The 27210-nt window shown below is 41.2% G+C and overlaps 1 protein-coding gene across 6 annotated transcripts in view; it reads left to right on the top strand.

Annotated features, from left to right (window-relative positions):
* Positions 1-27210, top strand: part of LOC110078403 (protein diaphanous homolog 3) — a 355467-nt gene that overhangs the window by 77665 nt on the left and 250592 nt on the right. For all 6 annotated transcript variants that reach the window (XR_013543712.1, XM_078390739.1, XM_078390740.1 and 3 more), the window contains 4 exons: positions 10965-11075; positions 14533-14651; positions 14999-15115; positions 25086-25204. Coding sequence is in view for 5 of the 6 variants with exons in the window: in XM_078390739.1 (XP_078246865.1) it covers positions 10965-11075; positions 14533-14651; positions 14999-15115; positions 25086-25204 (466 nt within the window). In the remaining variant the exon portion in view is untranslated. The remainder of the gene's footprint in view (positions 1-10964; positions 11076-14532; positions 14652-14998; positions 15116-25085; positions 25205-27210) is intronic.

The following is a 27210-nucleotide window of genomic DNA, read 5'->3' as shown; positions in this document are numbered from 1 at the left end:
CAAAGGGGTCAGGTCTTGGCTTTAAAGGAAGAATTCACCGAGGTTTTCTCCAAGGTGCCGGGTCAAACTTCACTGGTAGAGCATGTTATTGAGACGGACCCTGGGGTAGTAGTACGCGATGGAGGCAGGACTTGGCCTCATCATTTGGTTAAGGTAATAGAACAAGAAGTTGACATGATGCTTCGGTTAGGGGTGATTGAACCATCCAAGGGACCTTGGAGAAGTTTCCCGGTAATGGTACCCAGGCCTGATGGCTCTCTGAGGTTTTTGCATAGACTTCAGGAACATTAACTCTGTTTCAAAATTTGATGCCTACCCCATGCCCTGAGTAGGAGACTTATTAGACAAGCTAGGCAATGCGAAATACCTGAGTTTCATCGATTTAACGAAGGGTTACTGGCAGATTCCGGTGAGACCCCAAGATAGGGAGAACATGGCCCCCTGTACCCCCAAAGGATTATTCCAATTTGTCAAGATGCCGTTCGGGCTGCATGGCGCAGCTGCGACATTTCAGCGCCTTATGGATAAGTTGTTAAAGCCCCATAGGAGTTGGGCCACTGCTTATATAGATGACATTATTGTGTTTAGCCAATCCTGCGAAGAGCATCTAATCAATTTAAGGAAGGTTTAAAGAGAATTAGGAAGAGCAGGGTTGATGGTCAACCCAAAAAAGTGCAAAATAGGGCTTCCCAAAGTAGAATATCTGGGGTTCAAAGTAGGACAGGTAGAAATTCAACCGGAAGAGGAAAAGGTGACCAAAATTTCTAATTGGTATCGACCCCAGACTAAGCAAGAGGTACAGCAATTCTTAGGATTGGTGGGGTACTACCACCAATTTGTACCAGGTTTTGCTTCAATTGCAGCCCCTTTAACTGATCTAACAAAAAAGAGAGCCCCGGTAAAGGTAAAATGGAATCATGAACATGAAAGGGCTTTTGAAACCCTCAAAGAGATAATCTGTGACCTACCCGTCCGGTTTTTCCCTGATTTCAAATTACCCTTCATCTTGTTCACGGACACGTCAGACCAAGGCCTGGGAGCAGTGTTGTCACAAATGAGAGAGGGAGTAGAGTACCCTATTCTATACTTGAGTCAAAAGCTTACACCTCGGGAACAAAAATATGCCATGATTGAAAAGGAAGCTCTGGCAATCAAATGGGCTACTCACAGTCTGAGGTATTACCTCCAGGGGTCCCCTTTCACTTTGATAACAGACCATGCTCCTTTGCAGTGGCTCAGTCGTATGAAGGAAACCAATCCCAGACTCATACGGTGGTATTTAGCACTGCAACCCTTTTCTTTCAGAGTTAAGTATAGAAAAGGACTCGAGCATGCTAATGTCGATTATTTTTCTCAGCAGGGTCTGTGGGCGTGCAGCGAGGAGCGGATGGCCCTCTTGGATGGGGGGTATGTAAGACTCCCAGCCAGGGGCAGGAGGCTTATGTAGGAGTGCCGTCGCTTCGAGTCCAATCTAAAGAGACCCAAACTTCTCCCCCACCTTTTCCACCTAGAAAGGAAAGCAAGGAGGTGGACAGAGACATCAAGGGGTAGACATCCGGAATTTGGTACAAGAAATGAAAGGGTTAAATATGTCAACGACGGCGGGTGGAGTTCTGGCAGGAAAAGGAAGGGCGACGATAGAGGCGGGGGCGGGGGATGTAAGGGCCAGGCGGGATGAAATCCCGGGCGGTTGGAAAATGATTTGGGTCCAGGATCCCTGGACAGGAAAATGGGAGCAGGTTAAGGTACCACACGAGGAAGCTGAAAGACGCCGACACCAGGGGTTACAGCCCCACCCTTCTTATTGGGGAGAAACGGAAGCGAAGGAGTGGCAGCAACGTCTACAAGAAGAGAGGGAGGCCAGGGGGAGAGAGTTGGAGAATAAGAAGGCATGGCATCTCGCAGAGCTCCAGAAGATGGGCGTCTACCCGGACCATGGCTGGCCAGTCCGGGAGAGGGCTCACCATTCTGGGGGTGGAGCGGAGATGAGACCATACCACTCCTAGGACCTGAAGGAGAAGGAGGTGAACCGCTGGTCTCAGAGAAGATACCTGGACTGTGGGACTTTGAAGAAACTAACCCTTTTGTTTCTAATGTTTGGACATCCTTGCCGTCGAGGTTCAGACCACAAGAGACGTTAAACCGCCTAGAGTGGTCCTAATCCGACCAGATAGGCAGGATATACCATATTTTTTGCTCCACAAGACACACTCCCCCCCTAAAATGTGGGTGGTTAAGTTTGTGCGTCTTTGGGAACGAAGGCAGCAATTTCGTCCCCGCTGGCCCTGTGGGGGGGAGCATCGCAAGGGTCTGGGTGAGCCTTCCAGGTGGGGGGAGTGTCGCAAGGGTCCTGGAAGGCTCACTTGGACCCTTGCGACGCTCCTCCCACCCCTGCACGGATGCAGTGCCGGCGAAATCACCAGTTTTTGGGAGTATTTTGAGGCTTCCCAAGCCTCAGAAGACTCCCAGAAGCTGGCGATTTCACCTCCCCTGGCCCCGTGGGGGTGGGGTGGGGGAGTATCAAAAGGGTCTGGGTTAGCCTTCTAGGACCCTTGCCACGCTCCCCCACCCCCCACGGATCCAGCGCTGGCGAAATCGCCAGTTTATGGGAGTCTTTTGAGGCTTGGGAAGCCTCAAAAGACTCCCAGAAGCTGGTGATTTCACCCCCTGTCCCCGTGGGGGTGGGTGGGGGAGCATCACAAGGGTCCGGGTGAGCCTTCCAGGACCCTTGCCACGCTCCCCCCCACGGATCCAGGGCCGGACTCCCAAAAGCTGGCGATTTCACCCCCCTGGTCCCGTGGGGGGTGGGGGGAGCGTCGCAAGGGGCCGGGTGAGCCTTCCAGGAACCTTGCGACACTCCCCCCACCCCCGCACAGATCCGGCGCTGGCGAAATCGCTAGTTTCTAGGAGTCTTTTGAGGCTTCCCAAGCCTCAAAAGACTCCCAGAACCTGGCGATTTCACCCCCTGGCCCCATGGGGGGCAGGGTGAGTCTCTAAAGGGTCCTGGAACACACCCTAGGACCCTTTGGAGGCTCACCCTGCCCCCCTGCTGGGCCAGAGGGGCGGAAATCGCAAGCTTCTGGGACTCTTTTGAAGCTTCGCAAGCCTCAAGAGTCCAAGAAGGTGGCGATTTCACCCCCTCTGACCCCTGGGGGGGGCAGGGTGAGTCTCTAAAGGGTCCTGGAACACACCCTAAGGCCAGAGGGGGCAAAATCAACACCTTCTGGGACACTTTTGAGGCTTGAGAAGCTTCAGAAGAGTCCCAGAAGGTGGCGTTTTTGCCCCCTCTGACCCCCGGAGGGGCAGGGTGAGCCTCCAAAGGGTCCTAGGGTGTGTTCCATAAGATGGACCTCTCCATAAGTCTCACCAATTTTTAGGAGAAGAAAACAGATTATTTTTTCCTGTTCTAAAAATTTGGTGCATCTTATGGAGAGGTGCGTCTTATGGAGCGAAAAATATGGTAAATTAAATAAATAAATAAAATAAATAAACCCAGTTCAGAAGCAAGTTGATGTTAATGTTGAGCTGTTAATAAATGAGAACAATGTTGAAGAGTTAAATCAGTCTCAATCTTTATTGGGTGTGACAGAAGACCCTAAAATCGAACCCTCACACCTTGTAAGCAAGCATTAAGACTTTGAAGTCGACGCGGAAACGAATGGGCAGCCAATGCAATGCGGCCAGAGTTGGAGAAATATGTTGGTATTTTCTCACTCCAGTGAGGAGTCTGGCCGCCGCATTCTGCACCACCTGAAGGTTCCGCATTAGCCTCAAAGGCGGCCCCACTTAAAGCGCATTACAGTGGTCTAATCCTGAGATTACGAGCACATGCATCAAGGTAGTGAGTGCCCCCGTGTTGAGATAGGGCCGCAGCCGGGCGATCGGCCAGAGGTGGAAAAAGGCGTTGCGGACTACTGACGCCACCTGCGTTTCCATGGTGAGTGTTGGGTCCAGATGTACACCCAGGCTGCGGACCCCACTCTTTGCGGCCAGGGTCACCCAAGCTGCCAACCACGGGGCCACCCACCCTCATAACCTCCGTCTTGTCCGGATTCAGCCTCAGCTCATTTTTCTGCATCCATTTCAGTACGGCTCCCAAGCAGCGCGGTAGGGACAGGACGGCATCACCTGCAGTTGGTGAAAAGGAGATGTAGAGCTGGATGTCATTGGCATATTGATGACACGAAGCCCCACACCCCCTGATGACCCCTCCCAGCAGCCTCATATAGATGTGAAATAGCATTGGGGAGATAATCGACCCCTGTGGAACCCCACAATTGAGACTCCACGGGGCCGAAACACTCTCCCCAAGCTGCACTCTCTGGGGATGGTCCCCCAAGAAGGAACGGAGTCAGGCGAGTGCTGAGCCACCAATTCCCAACTTGGAGAGTCTCCCCAGGAGGATACCGTGGTCAACTGTATCAAAGGCCGCCGAGATGTCGAGGAGGACCAACAGAGACATTTTACCCCTGTAAGCCTCCCTCAACAGGTCATCATACAGGGCGACCAATGCCATCTCTGTACCGTGGCACGGCCTGAAGCCTGACTGAAACGGATCCAGGGCATCTGTTTCATCCAAGTGAGCCTGAAGCTGATCAGCCACTACCCTCTCGACCACTTTGCTCATGAAAGAAACATTGGCGACGGGCCTATAATTGCCAATTTCATCCACCGCCATATTAAGTTTCTTATGAGCCTAATGAGTGTTTATGTTTATAAGACCCACAGAATTCTGCAACATAATTTGCCTGGAAAAATATAATGAATCTGAATTGTATTCTGTCTCTAGTCTGCTTGGGTTTCTGAGTTGATAGTGTAACAGGAGATTTAAAAAGCTTCTTTTTGGAGTAGGGGATTTTGCTATTTCTATTATCTGACTTTTTTTCTGATAAATGCCCACCTTTTTCACCTCCCTACTTGAGCTGAGATTTGGGTTTTATGCAAACTTGGATAAATTAAACCATCTATTAAGAGAAAAATAATGAGCGGCTTTTTAATCTGATATCTATTTGAAGTTATGCAGAAGTAGTGAGGTTCTTTAATGATTGTAGGCATAACAGTTTCAATGTAGAAAACAATACTATCTCCTGGCCAGGTGAAGAGTATACCAAAATGAACCTTTTAGGTTTTTACATATAAGATTTATATTGAATAAGAGATTCCTCGGAATAAACAGATTTTAACGACATTAGAGGCAAGAAGCAACAGTTGTGCAAGACTATGATAACTGTAATATAGAAACTAATTGGAAGCAGAAAATGAAGAAGCTGTATTTCTCAGCCAAAACAAGACCAGGAGTGGATTATGGTACTCATGATTGACTTTTTATATCTAACAATAGAGTAAAGCTTTACAAGAACACTAAAAGAATTGTGGTGGCATAATATAATGTAAACAACATTCCTGAGGAATTTAAAGTTTACATAGGGAACAGACTTGTATTTCTAAACTCACTTGACTGTGCACCTGAAGAAGTGTCATTTAAAATCAGAGATTATCAGGGAAGAAAGCCAATGAACAATTCCTGTAGGAAACAAAATAAAAACATGGGTGACAGAAAAAGCGCTTAAAATTGCAAATGACAGGTGAGAAGTTAAAATTGACAGAAGCAGGGTCAGAACCTTGAATTAAGTTTTCCAACAACTGTTGCATATAGACAAAGAGAACTACTACAGCAAGCAGTGCAAAGAAATAGAGGAGAATAACAAAAGGTGAAAAACAGGAGATCTCTTCCAGAAAGGACAAAAAAACAAAGGGAAATTCCAGCCTAGATTAGGAATGTGGAATGAACAACAGGGGAGCACACTATCTGACCAGGAGAAAATAAAGAGAGATGAAAACATTATACAGAAGTCCTACACAGAAAGACAAAAGGATTGCAGATTCCTCTGAAGAGGAATCTTGTGACGAAGAATCTGCAGTTCTAGATAGTGACGTGAAAGCTGCTCTGAAAGCACTAGGAAGAAATAAATCACCAGGGAAATGTGGAATATCAATAAAATGTTGCAAGCTACAGAGACTGAATCTCAAAATCCTTACAAGAATATCCCAACAAATATGGAAAATAAAACAATATCCCCCACACTGGAAATGCGTAATATGCACTCCAGTCCTTAAGAAAGTAAATACCAGTAACTATAGGATCATTGTTTTAATTTCCAATGCAAGCAGTATGTTTTTTTTCTGAAAGAAACGAATGTGCCTCAGTACTTCATTGTACTGAGATGTAACTTCTATGAAGCTACTATTAAGACAGACTATGGAGAGAAAAATGAATGTTAGTAAAAAGAAGACCAAAATCATTGGCTACAGAAGAACTAAACATCTTTAGCGTTGAAAAGAAACTGAAATAGTTAGAGATTTTATGTACCTTGGTTCAACCATCAATCCAAATGAAGCCAAGAAATCAGAAGACTGAGACTTGGAAGAGGAGCCATGAAAGAATTAAAAAAGACAATTAATTATAAGGATGTCTCATTGGAGACCAAGATCATCCACACTCTTTCATTTTCTATCAGCATGTACAGCAATGTGAAAAAGAAAGTACATTATGATTGTTGTGGGTTTTTCGGGCTCTTTGGCCGTGTTCCGAAGGTTGTTCTTCCTAACGTTTTGCCAGTCTCTGTGGCCGGCATCTTCAGAGGACAGCCCTCTGTGTTCTGGACATGCCGGCCACAGAGTGCTGTCCTCTGAAGATGCTGGCCACAGAGACTGGTGAGACATTAGGAAGAACAACCTTCAGAACACAGCCAAAGAACCTGAAAAACCCACAACAACCATTAGATCCCGGCCGTGAAAGCCTTCGCGAATACAAAGTACATTCTCTTTTAATTCTATGGTTTTATGCATTTTATGTATTATGTATAATTTTTGTAAAATAAATGACACAGTGTAATATGTCATGTGTTGTTTATCAGAGGTTGTATTTATCTAATTTTCAGACTTGCTAAGAATTAGATGATTTTTATTATGTTCTGATAAGTAAAACTATCGAATCCAAAGAGGATGTACTGCATGGCTGTGAAAACTGGACAGTCAAGTTGATGGGGGGAAAATTGATTCATTTGAAATATGTTGCTGGAGGAGGGCCTTGTGGATATCCTGGACTGCCAGAAAGATGTTCCTAGATCAAATCAAAACTTAACTATCTCTGGAGGCAATAATGTTGAAACTGAAGCCGTCCTGCTTGGGGCACCCTAAGAGAAAGCATGATTCTCTAGAAAAAACAACAATGCTAGGAAAGGTGGAAGGCAACAGGAAAAGAGGAAGCCTAAATATGAGCTAGACTGACTCCCTGATGGAATCCACAGGACTGAGCTTACAAGAGCTGAGCAGGGCAGTTGAAAAAGTATATTTTGGAGATAGCTCATTCATTTATAAGGCCACCATAAGTCAAAGGCAACCTCAGAACATAACAACATGATAATCATAATGAAGCCAATCTATTAGATTAAGCATTCTGAACTAGTAGACATACAGGGTTTGTTTGCTTTTTGGGTGTCCCCCCCATTTCCAATGGGTCTTGCAGCGTTTCTTTGCTTTTTTTTGCATTTCTGATGGGTCTTGCAGGATTTGTTTGCTTTTTGCTTTTTTGCCTTTCTGATGTGTCTTGCAGGGTTTGTTTGCTTTTTGGGTTCTTTCCCCCCCATTTCCGATGGGTCTTGCAGGGTTTCTTTGCTTTTGGGGTTTTTGTTTGTTTTTCTTTTTGCCTTTCCAATGGGTATTGCAGGGTTTGTTTGCTTTTGGGTTTTTTTTTTTGTATTTCCTATGGGTCTTGAAGGTTTTGTTTGCTTTTTGGATTTTTTTTCCTTTGGCCAGAATGGATTAATTGCGTTTCCGATGGGTCTTGCAGTGTTTTCTTTTTCTTTTCTTTTTCTTTTTTTTTTTTTGTGATCCCCCCCCCCCCGGCCGGAATGGATTAATCGCATTAATCCAATGCATTCCTATGGGAAATTAAGTTCGTAAGTCAAGGCACCACTGTTGAAACAAGAAGATCCAGAAGGAAGAAAGAAAATCACAATAAAGATGGAGTAAATGAATAAAACATGAAAGTGAAAAATGAAGTGTTTAACTGTAGGCTAAAAGTTTTCTTTAAAAAAAGAGGTATAAAATGCTATTAAATAGTAGGGGAAATGTAAAAAACACTTTTATTATGCTTGATGGATATATAAGGAAATATTGTAGGTATATGAAAGTGGCGAAAATATTCTGTTCCACACGACAATAGGTAAACCGGATTTGCTGTTTTTATTGAACAGTAGACTTGAGATGTTAAAGTGAAATATTTGACAATGTATGTAATCTCTACAGTTAAGTTATTAGATGGAAAATAATAGAAGAAAACAGATATCCTGGACTTAGAAGAGCTGACAGGAAAGGCATGGGAAGTCGTAGAGTTGGAGGAAACGGAAATAATAATTCCATAATTAGACATGAAAGATAGCTTGGAAAGCATAGATTAAAGAAGAATGTGAAGGTCCAATTAGGGAATAGATAGATTAGTAACTATAGTCATAGGCATCCTTCAGTCTTGAGAGACTATGGTAATGTGCTCTGTATGGAGGACTTGGAACAGCATCTAGTGTTTTGACGCTGTACGCGAAGCTGGAGTGTCCTCTCCAGGGCACGAAGCCTTGGTAAAATAATATGGAGGATAGGTTGTTACCCAACCAGCAAATCCCCCCTCTCCACGTTACTGAAATAGTCCAATGGAAAGGCAAGAGCCAATACAACTGGTTTCAGTGATGTCGCAGGAGTTGACAGGATGACACAAACTGTCTTTCTTTGTAATATAAGTGTATAAGTTGATGTTAATGTACTATCTCACTCTCTGGAATTTTATCCTTTCTCTATCCATACCTACTCCCACAGCCCTAAATTCCCATCCCTATAACCCTAAATTCCCTTCCCCATAGCCCTATCCCCATTGAAAAGAATTTAAAAAACTGAATATGAGAAAGTAAATCTAGAGTAAGGATAGAACTACTAATGAAGAAGGGAAATGAATGAGAGGGAAGAATGGATCCTGTGTTTAATACTGTGGGGACATGGAGCAGTGGGATCATGAATAGCTTCAGGAGACAGAAAATGAGATAAATACAGAAAGGGAAAAAGTGAAACTGTAGTGATGGTGGATAGAGAAAATAAAAATCAATGGAGTAAACAATACTGTTGTGTATTTTTGTTTAGTTTAGCTGAGTTAGTTCAACGTAAATACCTGTACGGTCCGTCCTAGAGCAGACCCATACAAATATACATATGAAGTAGTTAAAATCATAAATAATTAAAATGCAGGATACTAGACTACTGGAAGGCCATTTAAAAAAAAGTCTGCTGAGGGTCATTTATGAGAAACGGGCTTCTCTTGCTTCACAGCTTTGATGTAAATCAAACAGGCTGATACAGTGCTTTACTCCTTTGCTTGCTATAGTTATGTTGAATTTTGTCACCATTGACTGTGAGGTGAGTTGTTAAATATAATGCTGATGTACAGCCTTATATTTACATTTCACATTTCCTACATCTCTCACTGGCACAAGTTCATATTTTACAGCTGCTGTTGTACAGTATTGACTTCTCGTTAATTGTGGCAGAAAATATTTAATCTCTTTTCATTGATGAAAATTCAAACTACAGTTTCTGACTACTAGTTTAATACTGTGCCTCTCCAAATACAAGAGCAGTTAGCCTAAACATTGACCCAAAATATAACTTGTCTTCTTTAGTGTGCAAGTACTAATTGCAGAGAATATGGGCAGTGGCTTGACTGCAGCATGGGCAGGAGCTCTGGCAGGGTAGCAGTAAGTGCAGTCCTGACAGGAAGTAGCAAAACCTAAGTCATACCTCTCTAGCTTTCTAAAATAGATTGGTCACATCACTGGCTTTGTAAAGGTGAGGGCACAGCTGCATGCAGAGATGAAAGTGAGTGATTGGTTTCCATCCAAAGATTTTCTATATGGTCTTTCTGAAGGCCTTGTTTATATACAGTATTGTTCTTCAACAGCAGCCCTCCCAAAATGGCCTCTAACAATCTGCCACACTTGGGTCTTGTTCTCTAGATAGTTTGACATCACAATCTTCCTCTACTTTTCCAGGTGATCATAACCAAAAGAGTGGCAAAGCATGGCTAGGCCAAAGTCTCTGAGTAGCATAGCCAAAATTTTGAAATATAATTTTTCCCCTTGTTGCCGTGAACAGTATTAGACATAGGATATTCATATTCTTCTCCCAGGAAGATAAATACGAATATTGACGCCACAAGTACCCGGGCCATTTGGACCTTCCTCTAGAACTGGCCTGTCCACTTACCACTCACCATGCAGCATGCACACTGTCATTGCTTGCAATGTGCTAATCATGGAAATAGCCCAGCTGGCACTTCCCCGCCTCCCTGCACAGCTGACCATTCAGCAGTTGAGCAGGAAGACACTTCATCCTGCCCCCTCAATGGAGTGGTCAGCTGTGTTGGGAGGTGGGGAAGTGCCAACTGGGCTACTTCCGCTGTTGATGCATTGTGAACTATGGCAGCTGCACACACTACATGATGTGTAGTAAGTGGACCAACTGGTTCTGGGGGGAGGGTTCAAATGGTGGTGCCTATATTCTTATTCATCTCCCCCTAGGAGACGAATATGAATATCCCATGTCTAGTCATTATAAATAATCTGCTACTACTACATCCCAACGTTGCTGCCTTTAGTTGTCTTTAGCTCTTAATTTAACAGCCCATCATCCCCCTCTGTCTCTTTCTGGAATCTATCTGGCAATAGATATGAAGTTATAATTGATTGTAAGCTGAACTGTTTTAATGAAAGAATGCCAGATCTAATTTTCCCTGAAAGGTAAAATCTTACACACAAAGGAGACTAAGAATAAATTGTTTCTGAATCATAACATAAACAAATAAAGCTAAATACTACAGTTGAATAAAGCTAAATACAATTTAAATGTATTGTTTCTTGCAGATAGCTTGTATGCAGCTCATCAATGCACTGGTTACATCTCCTGATGATTTGGACTTCAGGCTCCACATCAGAAATGAATTTATGCGCTGTGGATTGAAAGAGCAATTACCAGTATGTGCCCTGTAGCGCATATGTGAATTAATATTGAAATTAAAATATTTACCTGAGTTGAAGTTATAAAAAGTTCCACCTGGAATAATTTATTAATGCAGAAAGTGAAAAATGGTTGAACATATACTTTGATTTCCAAAGTAGTAATTTAAAATGAAATAATAAAAAGCAATTTCGGTATCAGTTTTGTTTTATGCAATAAGTTCCAAAGTATCTTGAAAATAACTGCATTTGGTTTTGAGTAATTAGTGTGTATTCTCTAAAATGCATAGCTTACTATGATAAAAGCTACATTATATTCTAGATAACTCATTTTAATATGCATTTTTAAAAACCATTTTATTCATGTCTAAACATACAAACTTAAAAACGTTAGCAATCTAACAGATAATTAACAAAACAAACAAAAGAACACAGCTAAATATCCTTCCTTCCCCTATGGATCAGAGATTTCACCATCGTCTGGTCATCGAAATATCTTCAAGGGTATTCCAGTGAGCACTGATTCGCTATAGACTAATTTTCTCCCTAAGTTCCTGTCTTTTTCTGGGCCCAGTTATATATCAGCTTCCAGCTTTGCTTTACAAAGTCTCTTGGTTGATCCTGTAGTGCCTCTGAAAGCATATATAGTTCTGCAATGTCCAATAGCTTTTTGAATAGCTCATCCATCGTTGGTGTTTCTTCATTCTTCCACATTTGGGATCAGAGTAACCTAGCTGCTGTGAATATATACAGTAGACTATATTTTATTTTCTTGTCAGTAATTTCTGGCATTATATTCAATAATATTTCAGGTTTAAAATGTAATTTTTGTTGAACAATCTTTTACCATTTTCCAAATCTGTATCCAATTTTTTTTGCTTTTTCACATGACCACCGCATATGATAATAAATCCCTGGATATTTTTACACTTCCAACAAACATTATTGTTACCTTCTGACATTTTTGCCAATCTTACAGGGGTAAAATGCCATCTATGAAACATTTTAAGGATGTTTTCTCTAAGATTCACTGGCTTAAACATTTTATGATTCTCTTTCCACATCTTTGTCTATTCATCAATATCAATATTGTACCTAAAATTTTGTGCCCATCGTCTCCTTCACACTCTCATCCTCCAAGTTGTATTCCAATAAGTATGTATACATTTTAAAAATTATTTTCTCATTAGTGTGAATCCATAATTCATCCACCTGGACTTTTCCCTCAAAAAAGCCCATAGTTTTATCCTTTTTATATCTCGATTCTAATTTCATCATTGACCACCAATCTGTAGCTAGACCCAGTTTCTCTAGATCTTCTTTATCTTTTATGTTTTGATCCTTAGTTGTGTGTGTGTGTTTAGTTGTTTAGTCGTGTCCGACTCTTCGTGACCCCATGGACCAGAGCACACCAGGCCCTCCTATCTTCCACTGCCTCCCGGAGTTGTGTCAAATTCATGTTGGTTGCTTCGCAGACACTGTCCAGTCATCTCATCCTCGGTCGTCCCCTTCTCCTCTTGCCGTCACACCTTCCTAACATCAAGGTTTTTTCCAAGGACTCTTTTCTTCTCATGAGATGGCCAAAGTACTGGAGCCTCAGCTTCAGGATCTGTTCTTCCAGTGAGCACTCAGGGTTGATTTCCTTTAGAACTGATAGGTTTGTTCTCCTTGCAGTCCAGGGGATTCTCAAGAGCCTCCTCCAGCACCACAATTCAAAGGCATCAATTCTTCGGCGGTCTGCTTTCTTTATGGTCCAGCTCTCACTTCCATACATCACAACAGGAAAAACCATAGCTAAGTCTTTATACATGAGTAAAGCTCCCTTCTGATTCAATACTTTCAAAGTGAATGCTTTTATTGGTGCTACCCATATTGGAATTTTCTTGTAGGTTTGTGTTTGAATTTTTTGCCATACTAAACAGAGCGCCTTCCTCAGAATATATTCGGCAAAATGCGATTGTTCTTTGTATTTCTCATACCACACATATGCATGCCAACCCATTTTTAGATCATGACCCTCCAATTTCAATAATCTTTGATTTTCTAATTTTATCTATTCTTTTATCCAGACCATGGCACATACTTGTAATATAATAGCCAATTTGGTAATCCTGGACCACCTCTTTCTTTTAAGTCTTGCAATATTCTAAGTTTTATTCTTGGTTTCTTGGACTTCCATATGAATTTTGAAGTCAGGCTGTCCAGATCCTTGAAGTAATATAATTTAATAAAATTGGTAAATTTTGGTAATATCATCATCTTTATTGTTGAGATTCTTCCCATCATAGAGGTTTATAGCTTATTCCATTCTTCTAGGTCTTTGTGAATTTCCTTCTGTGTTGTAAGATAATTTTCTTTCATCAATTTACTTGGTTTTCTTTCTATTGATAATTCCTAGATATTTTACTTTCTGAACCTCCTCAAAATTAGTTTTCATTGCCAGTCTTTCCATGTCTTCTTTCTTTATGTTTTAAGTGATTAATTTTATTTTTTGATAGATTATTTTAAGACTTACAACAGTTCTGAATTCTTCTATTGTTCTCACTAATTCTTCCAAACTGTCCATAGGGTTTTCTAGTGTTATTGCTAAATCATCAGCATATGCTTGCAGCTTAAATTCTTCTCCCCTGATTCTGAGACCCCTAATTCCAGCATTCCCCCTTATTTGTCTGTTTAGAATTTTTAATGTTAGAATAAATAATAACTGAGAAAGTGGACAACGCTGCCTTGTTCCTTGTTCAATTTGAATACAGTGGTGCCTCGCTAGACAGTTACCCCGCATGACAGTTTTTTCACTAGACATTGGCTTTTTGCAATCGCTATAGCTATTTGCAAAACAGTGATTCCTATGGGGGAATTTCACTGGACAATGTTTTGTCCCTGGTTCGCAAACTGATTTTTGCTAGACGACGATTTTGACAGCTCCCTCCGCGCTCGCAAACAGGTGTTTTCGGGACCTAAGTTTCCCAAGACAGCGATTTAAACAGCTGATTGGCGGTTCGCAAAGCGGCTTTCCTATGGCCGATCTTTGCTAGACAACGACGATTCTTCTCCATTGGAATGCATTAAACAGGTTTCAATGCATTCCAGTGGGGAAATGCTTTTCGCTAGACAATGATTTCGCTAAACAGCGATTTCAGTGGAATGGATTATCATCATATAGCGAGGCACCACTGTATTTTCAATTACTTGACCATTGATTTTAATCTTGGCCTTCTGTTTAGTGTATATTGCTTTAATTGTTTGTAGAAAAGTTCCTTCTGCAGGAACATAAACTCCCAGTCGACATTATTGAAGGACTTTTCTGCATCTAAAAAGATTAACATAATTTGCTTTTCTGGATGTATTTCATACTATTCCAGAATGTTTATTATTGATCTTATATTTGATGATAGTTTCCTTTTAGGGATGAAACCTGTTTGATATTTTAATATGGATTTTTAATTACACACACTGCTTTTTAAAAATCTCACAGAAATTAAACTGCATAATGAATGATGCTTTGGATATCCAGCTAAAGGTGTTCAGTGAACACACAGATGAAGACATGATAGAATTTTCTCATCGTTTGGACGATATCCGATTGGAAATAGAATATCCTTTAAAACAGGACAAAAACCTAAATAGATATATATATTAGGGGATAGCAACAAGCACCCCAGTAGAGATTTTTTTATTAGATCCAACTTAAGTGACATGGAAATTAATGTGACTTTTATAGCAAGTTCTCTTCATCTTGTGCTTAAGATTGGCAATGTTTATTTGAAAACTGAGATAAAACTATTGTTCTGAATGACTTGGGTCAAACACCTGAGATGTTTAATTTCAATGTGTTTCACATGACAATCTTAAAAAACTGACTATAGTAAAAGTATGAAATCTGCTTTGGAAGGTTAAAATGACTGTGTGCAAATTATTTGTATCATCCTTGACTTGGTTACTGAAGTGAATGAAGTCTACAACGCAGTGTGGAACACAGTTAAGGACACAAGTGCAGAACGCTCTTTCCTTTCTATACTTCAGCATCTCTTGCTGATACGAAATGACTATTATGTACGGTAAGACTTGCATCACTGCTTCTTAAATATTTATTCAAAAAGACTGTACAATAATAATCTGCTGAAGTTTTTCTTGCATGGAAAATAAGAGGTCCCCGGGGTTCACAAGTTTACCAAGCTCAACACCATCACAGTGGTGTTCAAGCTTCCTAGGAAAACGGTATTTATGCTCGTAAAACACTTCACAGCAAATTCGTATATGAGAGCTGGGTCCTCATTGTAAACAAGTTTGATATGATTAGTTTAATTAAGGAGTAATATGATTTTTAGAGTTTCCCCCCTTCCCACACGTCTGGTTTTTGTCATGGAAAAATAATTGGTTTCTCAGAAGTTTCTCTCTGATACTGGCCAAAATCCTCTTGCCCAATTATGCAAAATACATAACTTTTAGAAATGAATTGCCTCAAGTTAAAAAATCTCTGATGACATTGTCTCTTGCATGTTGAATTCAAGCTTTTTGAGTGTGCAAGATTTTGGTCATTATATTGCTTGCATGAGTAGACACTTGTGTGAGTATTTTTAGTACAGTATATACCTGATTCCAGTAGCACAAAGTCTCTTTTATAAGTTGCTAATGACTGAGAAATAATCTATGACAATGTAAAATAAGGTCATTCTTGTCATGTATGGTTATAATCTGTTGGTTTTGGGCTTCCCATTGCTTTTAGTTTAGAAATCCCATTGTTTTTATATTAATTAATGTAACATACATTTTTCTCTTCTCCTGACGAAAAGCATCTAATTTAGTTTCTTTCATGTGATCATTTTCCCTTTTTATTTTTCTTTCTATTTGTGCTTGTGTAGACAACATTTAATTAATTAATTAAATATATTTAAAGTATTTTAACCCCATTTTTCTCCTTTAAAAAGGACCCAAGGAAGCTTACATCATTAAAACACAATATTCTAATCTAAAAACAGTATGTGTGCAAATACTAAAAAGAATCAAGCAAACATCACACTAAATAATTCTAAACAAAAACACATTCAAAGCATTAAGGCATAGCAATCCATTAAAAAAAAAACCACTCAGGCAGCCAGTCATGGAGAGAAAGTCTTCATCTACTTGCAGAAGGACAGAAAGATGCAGTTAGCCTGACCTCCTGTAGGAGGGGCTTCCAATGTCTGGAAGCAGAAAATACCCCACAAATGCACCTGTGAAGGTGGTGAACTGAGAGAAAGACCTCTTTTGATGACCAGGCAGGCTAATAAAGGGACACATGTTCCTTGAGATAACTTGAACCCAAGCTAATTAGAGCTATATAGATTAGAACCAACACTTTGAATTGTCTCCAGAAACATATTGGCAGACAATGGAGCTGCTGTAATGGGTGGGTGTGAGTGTGGGTGTGCTATATGATTCCCGTGACCAGCCCCTGTTAAGAATCTAGCTGCTGTGTTTTGGACCTACTGATGTTCCTGGACACTTTGAAGAGGCATTCCCAGGAGGAGCACATTGCAGTAACTAAGCCTTGGGAAGAAAACAGAAGAAAATAACACCATTACTATGGACAGTAAGCACCTGCTTAAATCACGTCTGCAAGAAAAGCATTTACTTTGTTTAAGAAAAGCCATCTGCCTTTGGGGGGTTGTTCGGCATATAGCAGGGGCCCTGATATGCTGTCTTCGTCAATCTACAATTGGCTCACAGTGAGTAAAAGTCCTCCAAGGAACAGGGTGGAATAACCTGCCCTTTAAACATTTATGTTTGAAGTGTTTACCGGAGCTAAGATGTTTTTTTTATACAGCTGCTACTGACTGTAACTGTGAAACCCATATTCCTTTCCCTTTGAGTGGAAGTTTGTACCTGCAGAAGTAGAAGGGGATACTAAATAATCTAAATCTGTGGAGTATAACTATGGTCACTACCAGGACAAAAAAACCTATGGCAAGATAAAAAAGGCTCCCAAAAAGCCAAACCGGAAATCAGTAGCAGACTTCTGTGTGGCCTCAGATTTCATCAGCCAATGTGAACATGCTTCCTCTTATAATCAAAGGCCACTGAGGGAATTTACATCAAGTACTCCACTCACTACGGACAATGTAGGCATAACTAATGGAGAGACATACCAGGAGGTTGCAGTCGGAACTCCACAAGCTGGAGAAGAAATTGGCAGTTGGTCTCTGGACCCAGAACTCCTAAAGAAGGCTCTCTCTGGACTTCCATGAACCATATGGAATGAAAAATAGGTCCCCAAGATGCTAAAGGGCTCGAGAGTGAACAGACTAGGATTTTTTGCATACAACTATGTGATCAGTGCTTCCTATTAGCCAAATCCAACCAAACCATCTTCAATAAGCTGCATGCACTAAATACAGAAATCACTGATATTAAAGCAACATTGCAATGCATAAAATTGGGGATTTTAAAAGCAGCACCCCCCTCAAACCCTCAGAATACTGAACAGAGAGGAGTTCAGGCAAAAAATGAGCTGGGCACAAAAGATCAAAGACAAAAAGATAACTCTCCAGCCTTTAAAGGTCAGAGTTACCCACAGTTATTGGAAAAAACAAGCCAGGACTGAATGCCGATCTCTGGGATGACCCTAAAGGCCTGAAGTAAGAACACAGAGGGACCTGATTTAACATCCTCCAATCCAGAGCTAATAACTATAGACAAATGGTGAGAAAACATCCCAGAAGAACCCTATCCCCAGCATCCACTCGCAGAGACAGCATGCAAGGAAAATATACAGACAGAAAACCCCCAAGGGTCAATAACCTCAGATAGTGAAGAGTCCACCCCGGTTGAAACCCCATCATCCAAGCCCGTGAACCATATCACCATCTACAACTGGCCATTAAGAAAATCAAATGGCATCTGGGCCTCCAACTCAGAAGTATTGCAGACAATAACAGAAATTCTGGGCGAGGATTGGGATGCTCAAACGAACACAAAATGTTACTGTATTTATCCCAGTAAGCTCGGGCAACTAAGAGGCAGGGTGCACATGATTTTCACCAATAGTAAACAGGCCCATCATTTTTGGAGCCTGTTATACAAGTTTGAAAAAACAGCTGTATCATTCAAATGGGGAATACATACAACCTACTCAAATATCAACCTTAGACCGATCACAAAATTGGACATCTACAAACTAACAAATAAATCCAGAGAAATTCAGGTTCCAGAACAAAGAGATGGCCCCTCAGCCGCTTCCATAAGGAAGATAACAGCCGAAAATCCCAGCTATGACCTGTATAGATATAGGGCTGAAGCTTCCATCATTTACAACAGTTGACCTTCCAAAGCCAAACCAGACGGCAGAGGAAAAGAAACGCACACCAATTTTGCAACCTTTCCAAACAATATCCCAATTAACAAGCCCCATGATTTTACAAGCAAAATCAAAAACCAGAGTAATCAGGTGAAAATGCTCTCAAGGCCAAGGCCTCTTTCAAAGTGTATTACAGTATATCCCCCAGAAATGACAGAACATACCATCCATAGAAAGAGAAGATACACCCAGCCTGCTCAATTGGAACTATTTCTGACTCCACCTCTGAGTGGCATATGGGCAATAGATATGCCCCTTTAGTAGCTTATCCCCAGAACTGACTATTGGAAGACAAAAAACAAAAACATTTGAAGAAGCCTTCACCCTGGAATATTGCATGGGGGGGGGAAACAAACAAGTCCAACTTCACAAAGATTCCATAGTTCCAAACGCAACAACGACTACCTATCCGGGTAGAGCTGAAAGATCTTCCTTTAGTAGAGAGACACAAAGAAATCGAAACAACAAAGACTGGGCCCGTAAAGATTATCCTTTACCCACACCAGCTGTTCCCCTCACCTACAGAGGGTGTCAGTTATCAGATGTATTCCAGCCTGCTCTAGAGAAACTAACGATATACAAGGAAGGGAACCCCATTAAAATTCTCTGCCACAAGAGGGGAAATGACCCCAAAGGCAGAAGAACTGAAAGTTCAGGAGCGAAATGGGGCACCAGACATTCAAGTATGGCGGTGTGCTCCAGAAAGCAACCAAAATCTGCATCTAAATTTGAACTTTTATCATGGAATGTGGCAGTTTGGATCAGATGTATCTCCGATACCCATTATACCCCTTTCTTTTGCTACAAATATGACATCATTCTTCTGCAAGAAACATGGTCTGACAAAGATATAATACTAGATGATTTCAACTCTTTCATGGTAAGGGCAATCCCAGGGACTGGGGAGACTGAAGGGGGGTTTGAGCATTCTGGTATCAATGGCTCTGAAAATGAAATCTACGATGAACCCCCCCCTTGATACAGCTGGCCATGGCAGTAGTACTTACAGGAAGTATGAAAACCCTATTGATCATTAACATATACTTACCTCCTACATCTAGAAAAGCAGAAACAGAAGGTAACTGGACAGACCTTGAAAACTATGTAAGACAGCTTATCATGGAACATCCAGATGCTTTGGTCCTGATTGGTGGGGATCTAAATGCCTCTATGGGACCAGATGACGACTATCTGGGAACCAAATTTTAGATGATAGCCAATATAGGAAATGATAATGTGGGGACCCTGAACCAGGAGAGGGCATCTAAAGATCAACGTGCAAACTATGCCGGGGCCTGCCTGTACAAATTTGCCTACAGACTAGGCCTCTCAGTTTTAAATGGCACAATCACAGGTGATAGTCCAGGAAAATACACATTTATGGCAGCATCCAAAGCTAGTACAATTGAATACATCCTGGTGTGCAGGGCTCTCTTTTCCATGGTTGAAACTCTCCAAGTACTTCCTTACATGGAGGGGGATCATTTCCCCCTACATCTAAGTTTTCATCTAAAAGTTAGAAACCTAGACACAGGAAGGAGGCGGAGCAATGAGCAGCGAGAACAGGGGAAATTCCAGGGCTCTGGATTCCCCTGGGTTTACTCCGAGTCAGAGGACCCCCCAGGAGAAGGGGGAGCAAGTTCCCACAGGAGAGTGGGACTTGCTAGCAAGTGGGGGCTTTGGAACCACCAAATCTCAGATGGCAGTCTATTTTTTGGAAGAGTTCCCTTCCTACACGCAATCTGTCTCGTGAAGTCGCCATGATGGTGAGTTAGCTGCTCGGAGAGGGGAGGTAGGAGATTTATTATTTGACTGCAGAACAGAGATTAACGATCTGCTGCTAAGCCATAGCAAGTAAAAGATCAAATCTGCTCTGTGAAATCTGATGAGAAGGAAGATCTCAAGCGGCATAACTTTGTTAATGCCTGTAACATCGGAGTTTTCTTACTACGTCACAGCTCGGAAACGAAACCAATTCTGCTCTTTGTCTCTTGTAACCCTTCCCCCCAGAGAAACTGGCTTTTCATAAATCTATAAAGTCAGGGCTTAAGAACTCTAAATAACACTGCATAATTTAACCTATGTGACTCTGTATCTGGCTACAAGGTGGATTATAAATCAAATAACATCCTTGGGGTCCCCCCTCGTAAGACTTTTAAGTGTGGACTAGCTAATAAATCATGTGGGAAATCTGAGTAATTAACCTGCTGACTGTTATAGCCATGGAAGGAGGGGGAGACTCATCATCGCAATCCTCAATGGATTATATCAAGGGACTTCTTCAACAATGTCAATTTAACATAATCAATCATTTCAAGGCGTAACTAGAGGAGATCAGAACAGACCTGAAGATGACTTTTTCTGCTCTGCACGAAAAGATAGAAAGCAAGGACAAACAACTTAACCAGATATTTAATGAACAGCCTTTAATGTCAGAGAGAGAGAGATGGCCTCAAAGCAACACAGACAAATCATGGAATTTATTCAACAGCTACCATCATCAGAGAGAGAGAAGAAGAAGACTCCTTTTCTTCAAAAGATGCCTAAAAAAGACGAAAGGGGCAGCGGGGAAGGGAGGAAATATCTCAGGAAAGAATGTAAAGGGGGAGAAATGGACAAAGCTGAGGGCAGAAATTTACGATCAGATATCACACACTATGTTGCTCCAGAATCAAACCACTGACCACGTGGGAATGAAAGTAGTCAACTGTATAGAAAATGTCTTAAAGAAATATTATAAATGGCATTTTAAAACTGGGGAAAAAATGAATGAATAAAGGAGGCAAGAGGCCAATTTTGGTTTGATAACACTGAAGATGGATATACAAAGTAATATGACTAATATACTATAAGCAAATTCAGCCAGAGATGGAATTTAACGTTAAACAAGCACATGCAACCCATGAATTTTAGAAATGATGATGAATAATAATAGTGGATACCTTGTTTGTGAGGCACGTATATTGAGACATTAAATATGTGTGATTATAATAGTGGCAATGTTGACAAGATTAGAGAGGCCAGTCCTTGTTTGATAATACTGGAGTTGATAAATAAAAATCAGAAAGGAGGAAGTTACTTGCTGAATAAATAATAGAAACCAAACACCCATTATACTCTTGTATTCCACCAGATAAATGGGTATTCCACTTTACAAGTATGTATGAGGATGTCATTGTACCCCCTTCTTCACTAATGCTTGGAAGCACTCCCAAATGGCCCCCGGTGACCCCAGGTGAAATAATAGCTCACATAGATCAGCCGAAAAATGGCAAAGCCCCAGGCCTTGACGGCATCCCACCAGAATTCCTAAAAGAAAACAAGATATGGTGGGGCTCCTTTCTAGCACCTCTCTCTACACATACAAATGACACCGGCCGATATCATGGAAAACGGCCATAGTGGTCCAATTCTACAAGAAGGGGAAAAGGGAAGATCCAGCCAATTACAGGCCAATAAGTTTGCTGAATATTATAAGCAAACTATATGCAAGGCACCTCCTAGACCAGTGGTTCTTAACCTTTGTTACTCGGATGCTTTTGAACGGCAACTCCCAGAAACCCCAGTCAGGACAGCTGGTGGTGAAGGCTTCTGGGAGTTGCAGTCCAAAACTCCTGAGTAACCCAAGGTTAAGAACCAGTGTCCTAGACAAACTCCTGGAGTGGCTCGAAGCAGAAAATATCATTGGGGCAGAACAAGCAGGCTTTCAGCCACAGAGATCCACAACAGAACAATGCCTAATTATACAACATCTTAAGGAGAAATACTCAGCAAAAGGAGTAACATCACTCTATGCTGCCTTTGTGGATTTTAAATCAGCATTCAATTCTATATCGAGAACACACCTCTGGGACAAACTAACAAACTCATCTATAGACAAAAGACTTTTATATCTAATCAGGGCCCTACATCAAGAAACATACTTCAGAGTAAGGTGCAGCAGACAAGGACACCTCACGGAATCTGTGCAAACGCACAAAGGTGTTAGGCAAGGTTGCCTACTGGCACCAGCATTATTCATCCTTTATATAAATGATTTAACACCCCTGATCTAGAACAGTGCGAGCCTTACTCTATTTTGATGATACAGTAATTCTTCCAGAATTCTATCCAGAACCCTCATAGGGCTGAGGAGGGCACTTAAGAAGCTTGCCTCATACTGTGAATATAAATCCCTAACTATTAACTATCAGAAGACAAAGATAGTCACCCAAGATTCAGTCATGGCAAATAAATTGACACAGTATTGAGCAGGTGAACAGCTTCAAATATCTGGGGGTAGTACTACAGGCCTCAGGATCTAGGCTTCAGCATAGTAAATTTGCGGCAGATCAGGGAGAAAGATTGGCAGATAATACAGTAAAATTCCATCTCTCCCAAGGAGGGTCCTTTATACCAGCAGCCTTCAAACTCTAAAGCAAAGGCTTTAGCTCAGCTGCTGTACGGCTCATTCATGGGGCCACCCAGCTCTCACTTTGCATCACAAGAAATAGTACAATCCAAATTTCTAAGAACTATACTCCAGGTCCCAAGATGCGTGTCAAGTGCAAGGATGAGGCTAGAAACAGGATGCCTTAAAGTAGAAGCCTGGATTAGGATCCAATCTATATATATGTGGCTAAAGGGACAGTTAAACCCCAAAGGTCTATGTTCCTTGATGCTTAACGATAACTATCAATCCAAGTGGGTCAAATCAGTCCAGGGCTACTTGGGGAAAATTGGCCTCTCACCTCAGGCACTTATATCTTCTGGAATAGAGCAGGCAAAACAAATAGTTAAACAAAGAATAGAGGACAGTGAATACCAAACAGACCTCTCTAGCATTCAAAACATGGCAGTAAAGAGTTACATCAAAAACTGTATGGAACTGGCCAAATACTTAACATCTTTCGAAATTAAAGGAATTAGAAGAGCCTTTACTTTGGCGAGGTTTTTGGCCCTCCCCTCTGCTGTACTAGAAGGGAGGTATAAAAATACTCCTTTTGCTGAAACGTTATGCTCCTGCCACCTTAGGGAGATCAAGACCATACAGCGTATGTTCTTCACCTGCCCATTGTATGAAGCAGTGTGAAAAAAGACTATTATTCCCTTAATAGATAGAATGCCAGGATGTTTGGAGGGAAATAGGCTTGAGTTCCTTCTCTCAGATGTTGATGTGCAGATCACCTGTCAGGTTGCGAGGTTCTGTGTAGCAATACTTTGATTGCGGAAGTTAAATGCCAATTAGATAGTAGCTCCTAGCTGTGTGTATGCCAACATATTCTAATGAAATATTGAAAGTTAGAAATTATAAGGTTTTATAAGGTTTTCTACTTATGTGACTGGTCTAAGGACCATAAATAAACTACTCTAATAACATAGGTTAAAATATTTCTTGATCTGGGCTCTTTGGTAGTAGAAGTGGAAGCTGAATTGTATTAGCTGTCATGTAAGGTTTCCATACCTAGTTAATTGATTAGGTGCTGGGGAATATCTTGCTCATAAGACAGATAGCACAACCAAGATGAAACCATGCATGTTGTTAATTAGCTGTGACATGTTATGCAAAGCCTCTATGGCAACCCTAGGATTCCAGAAAGTATAAAATATTTACTTAAGGATACTCCTTTTAGAAGGTCCACTTTATGTCATGGGATGAGACATTGCGATATGATTTCTGTACTTCACACCCTGTTATATAAGTTTTTATGTTGTAAAATAAATGAGAACTCTGAAATATCAAGAGATTCCAATTACGAGTAAACAATAATGTGTATTGAAAAGGAAGGATAGAAGCATAAAAATATGAAAAACACAAAAACCTACTGGATCAAATGTATTAGCCCAGAATTATGATCAGACATTTGACCAGCTGGGAAAGGAATTCACCTGTAGGATTTGGTTTCCTGGTTTTGCTGAGAGGTGTAGCTGAGTGCTTGGTCCGGGGGTTTGGAACCCTGCTTGTGAGTTTATAATACAGTGTTCCTGTGGGCTCGGGCATAGTCCAGCCTCCTTCTCTGACCCAGGCAGAAGAGTTCAGCTTCATAGGCTACCACTGATGCAGGGTTTTCAAAATACAGACGCTCCTCAACTTAGCCAGGTTCAGGGAGTTCTTGCTCATTTTAATGGCGAAGTCATTCATCAGGGCCATCCTTCTTAAGCATGAATCCTCTTTTCCACTTTAACAAGAGTATATCAGAACTGTACCTAATATTTATTAGAGTTCAGTCTTGACCACATTTGAAATTCAGGTTAAAATCAAATCTAGATTACCTTCAGCATGTATACATGAGGTAGCATACTAAGCCATGATACATAAGAGGCTTCAGAACTTCAAGAGCATTGTTTCCTAAATTAAAGGTGTCACTTTAATTCTCCTCACATAAAACATGACAGCTAAAGTTTTTCTTTTGAGCAGTAGCAAAGGACTGCATCCAGTGTTCCACTACTGGGAATTTTGGAGTTTCCTTTCTTTGCTGCAGTTGAGAAATATCTTTCCAGAAATAGCTTTGGAAGATTGCCCAGTCACCAGAATCATTGTGGAGTACAGGGTATTGCACTGGGATGGGCTTGGGGGCTCCTTTCCCCACTTCCTACTGGAAGTCCACTTTTGGATCATGGCCATAACGTATAGAATATTGTCTTTGTAGCTTATTTGGTCATAAAGCTGCTCTATAATTAATAAATACATATGTTTTTCCTTCTCTGTGCAGACCTTTATATTTCAAGTTAATTGAAGAATGTGTTTCACAGATAGTCTTACACCGAAATGGAGTAGATCCAGATTTTAGTTATCGTAAAAGATTGGATATGGACTTCAGTCATTTAGTGGGTAGGTTTTTAAATATTACTGCTTCATAAAGTGTGTTTTTTAACAACCAGCAATTGCTGGCTTCCAAAAAAAAAGCTGCTATGGAATAAGACTACCATCTTTATAACAGTTGAACTCTGGAGGCTGTAAAGCAATTACACTACACTCAGCCACCTTTTACCACTTCAGCATATATCTGACAGTAAGTCAGAGTAAATCCTAGCTCTTTGTATTGAGTTCTGTGATATGTATGAGTGCATGCTCTCCACACATTCACAAATTTCACTTTTTTGGTTATATACATAAAGCATCTTGAGTGTATACCGTGTTTCCCCGAAAATAAGACAGGTTCTTATATTAATTTTTGCTCGAAAAAAACATATTAGGGCTCATTTTGAGGTGATGTTTTATTTTTTTTCATGTACAGTGGTGCCTCCATTTATGACCATAATCCGTTCCAGAAGATGGACGTAAGTTGAAATGGTCATAAGTCAAAGCACCATTTCCCATAGGAATGAATTGAAACCCCATTAATCCATTCCAGTCAAAGAAAGAAATCACAAAAAATCACTGCAAGACTCATTGGAAACATGATTAATCCCTTCCGGGCGAAGGGGGGGGGGAAGCAATCAAACGTGCAAGACCTATTGCAAAAGCAGAGAAAACAAACGCAGAAGATTGGAATTGCACAGAGAACAGAGGGACAAGGTCAGAAATGCAAAGAAAACAAAGGAAAAAGCAAGGGAAGCATGCAGGACCCATCAGAAATGGGGGGGAACCCAAAAAAGCAACCAAACCCCCCAAGACCCATTGGAAATGGGGGGGGAACCCAACAAGCAATCCCCGCAAGACCCATCACAGCACAGAAACATAACCCCCCCAGCCTAAAACCACACTGCAAAAACACATGGAACAGTTTTAAAAAAGCAGAAAACAGCACCTTACCCTACCTAACAGGCAGTTCCAAGCCTCCCTGCAAACACGCACATGCTGTTTGAGAAGCAGAAGCCAGGCAGTCCCTCCTGGATTGCACTCATTCTAACTGTCGTTGGGGCGAAAGAGTTACAAAGAAGCAGCCTCTTTCGCCACCTACAGTTAGCAATTTGAATTTCCCGCTTTTCCTCCCTGCCTTTTTCTGTTCATAAGTGGAAGCTCCGGTTGCAAGTAGAAGCAAAATTTTGTGACTGGAGCTGTTTGTAACTCGAATTGGTCGTAAGTAGGGATGTCAGAGGTCGAGGCACCACTGTACAACAGTCTACATCGACCAGACCAGATGGGCGGGATATAAATCAAATAAATAAATAAATAAATAAATAAATAAATAAATAAATAAATAAATAAATAAATAAATAAATTTATTCAAATACAGTCATGTTGTCTTCTTTTGTTTGTTGCACAGTAGTGGAGGGTGGAGTTTCACTTAACTGGGGCTCGTTTTGGGGATATGGCTTATATTACGAGTAGAGTAGGAGTATTCATATTTATATACAAATACGAATATCCCCCCACAGGTGGAGATAACGAGAGTCTGGCTGCATGGAGCCGGAGTGCCCACTCATGATTATGCTGCTGCTGCCAGCTGCACCGAGCCTTCCTATAATTCTGTTACTCACGATAGATTAGCCAATCCTGGCATAAGGTGGGATGACGAGCCTCTTTGCCAGGTTGCAGAGTGACTAATCCATCGCAGCTCATGGCAGCGGCGTAACTGTGAGTGGACAGTCTGGCTCTATCGGGCCACACCCTCATTTTCTCCATCTATGGTGGGATATTTGTCTCTAATTACAAGCATCCTGAAAAATCATACTGGGGCTTATTTTCAGGTTACGTCTTATTTTAGTGGAAAGAGGGTATCTAAGAAAAATAAGTGATGTATGAAACATCACTGTTACTTAAAACCTAATATGTCATCTTAAATTATGCCTTGAGATGTCACATTTTGATAGTGATCTTGACCTTCACCTCTTCTCCACTGTGCTGAAAACACTTCAGTAATTAACAAGTCCACATGGGTTAACAAGATCCTG

The sequence above is a fragment of the Pogona vitticeps genome, chromosome 3, assembly GCF_051106095.1.
Source record: "Pogona vitticeps strain Pit_001003342236 chromosome 3, PviZW2.1, whole genome shotgun sequence".
In the NCBI taxonomy this organism is placed as follows: Eukaryota; Metazoa; Chordata; class Lepidosauria; order Squamata; family Agamidae; genus Pogona; species Pogona vitticeps.
This window is presented reverse-complemented; position numbering and strand designations above follow the sequence as displayed.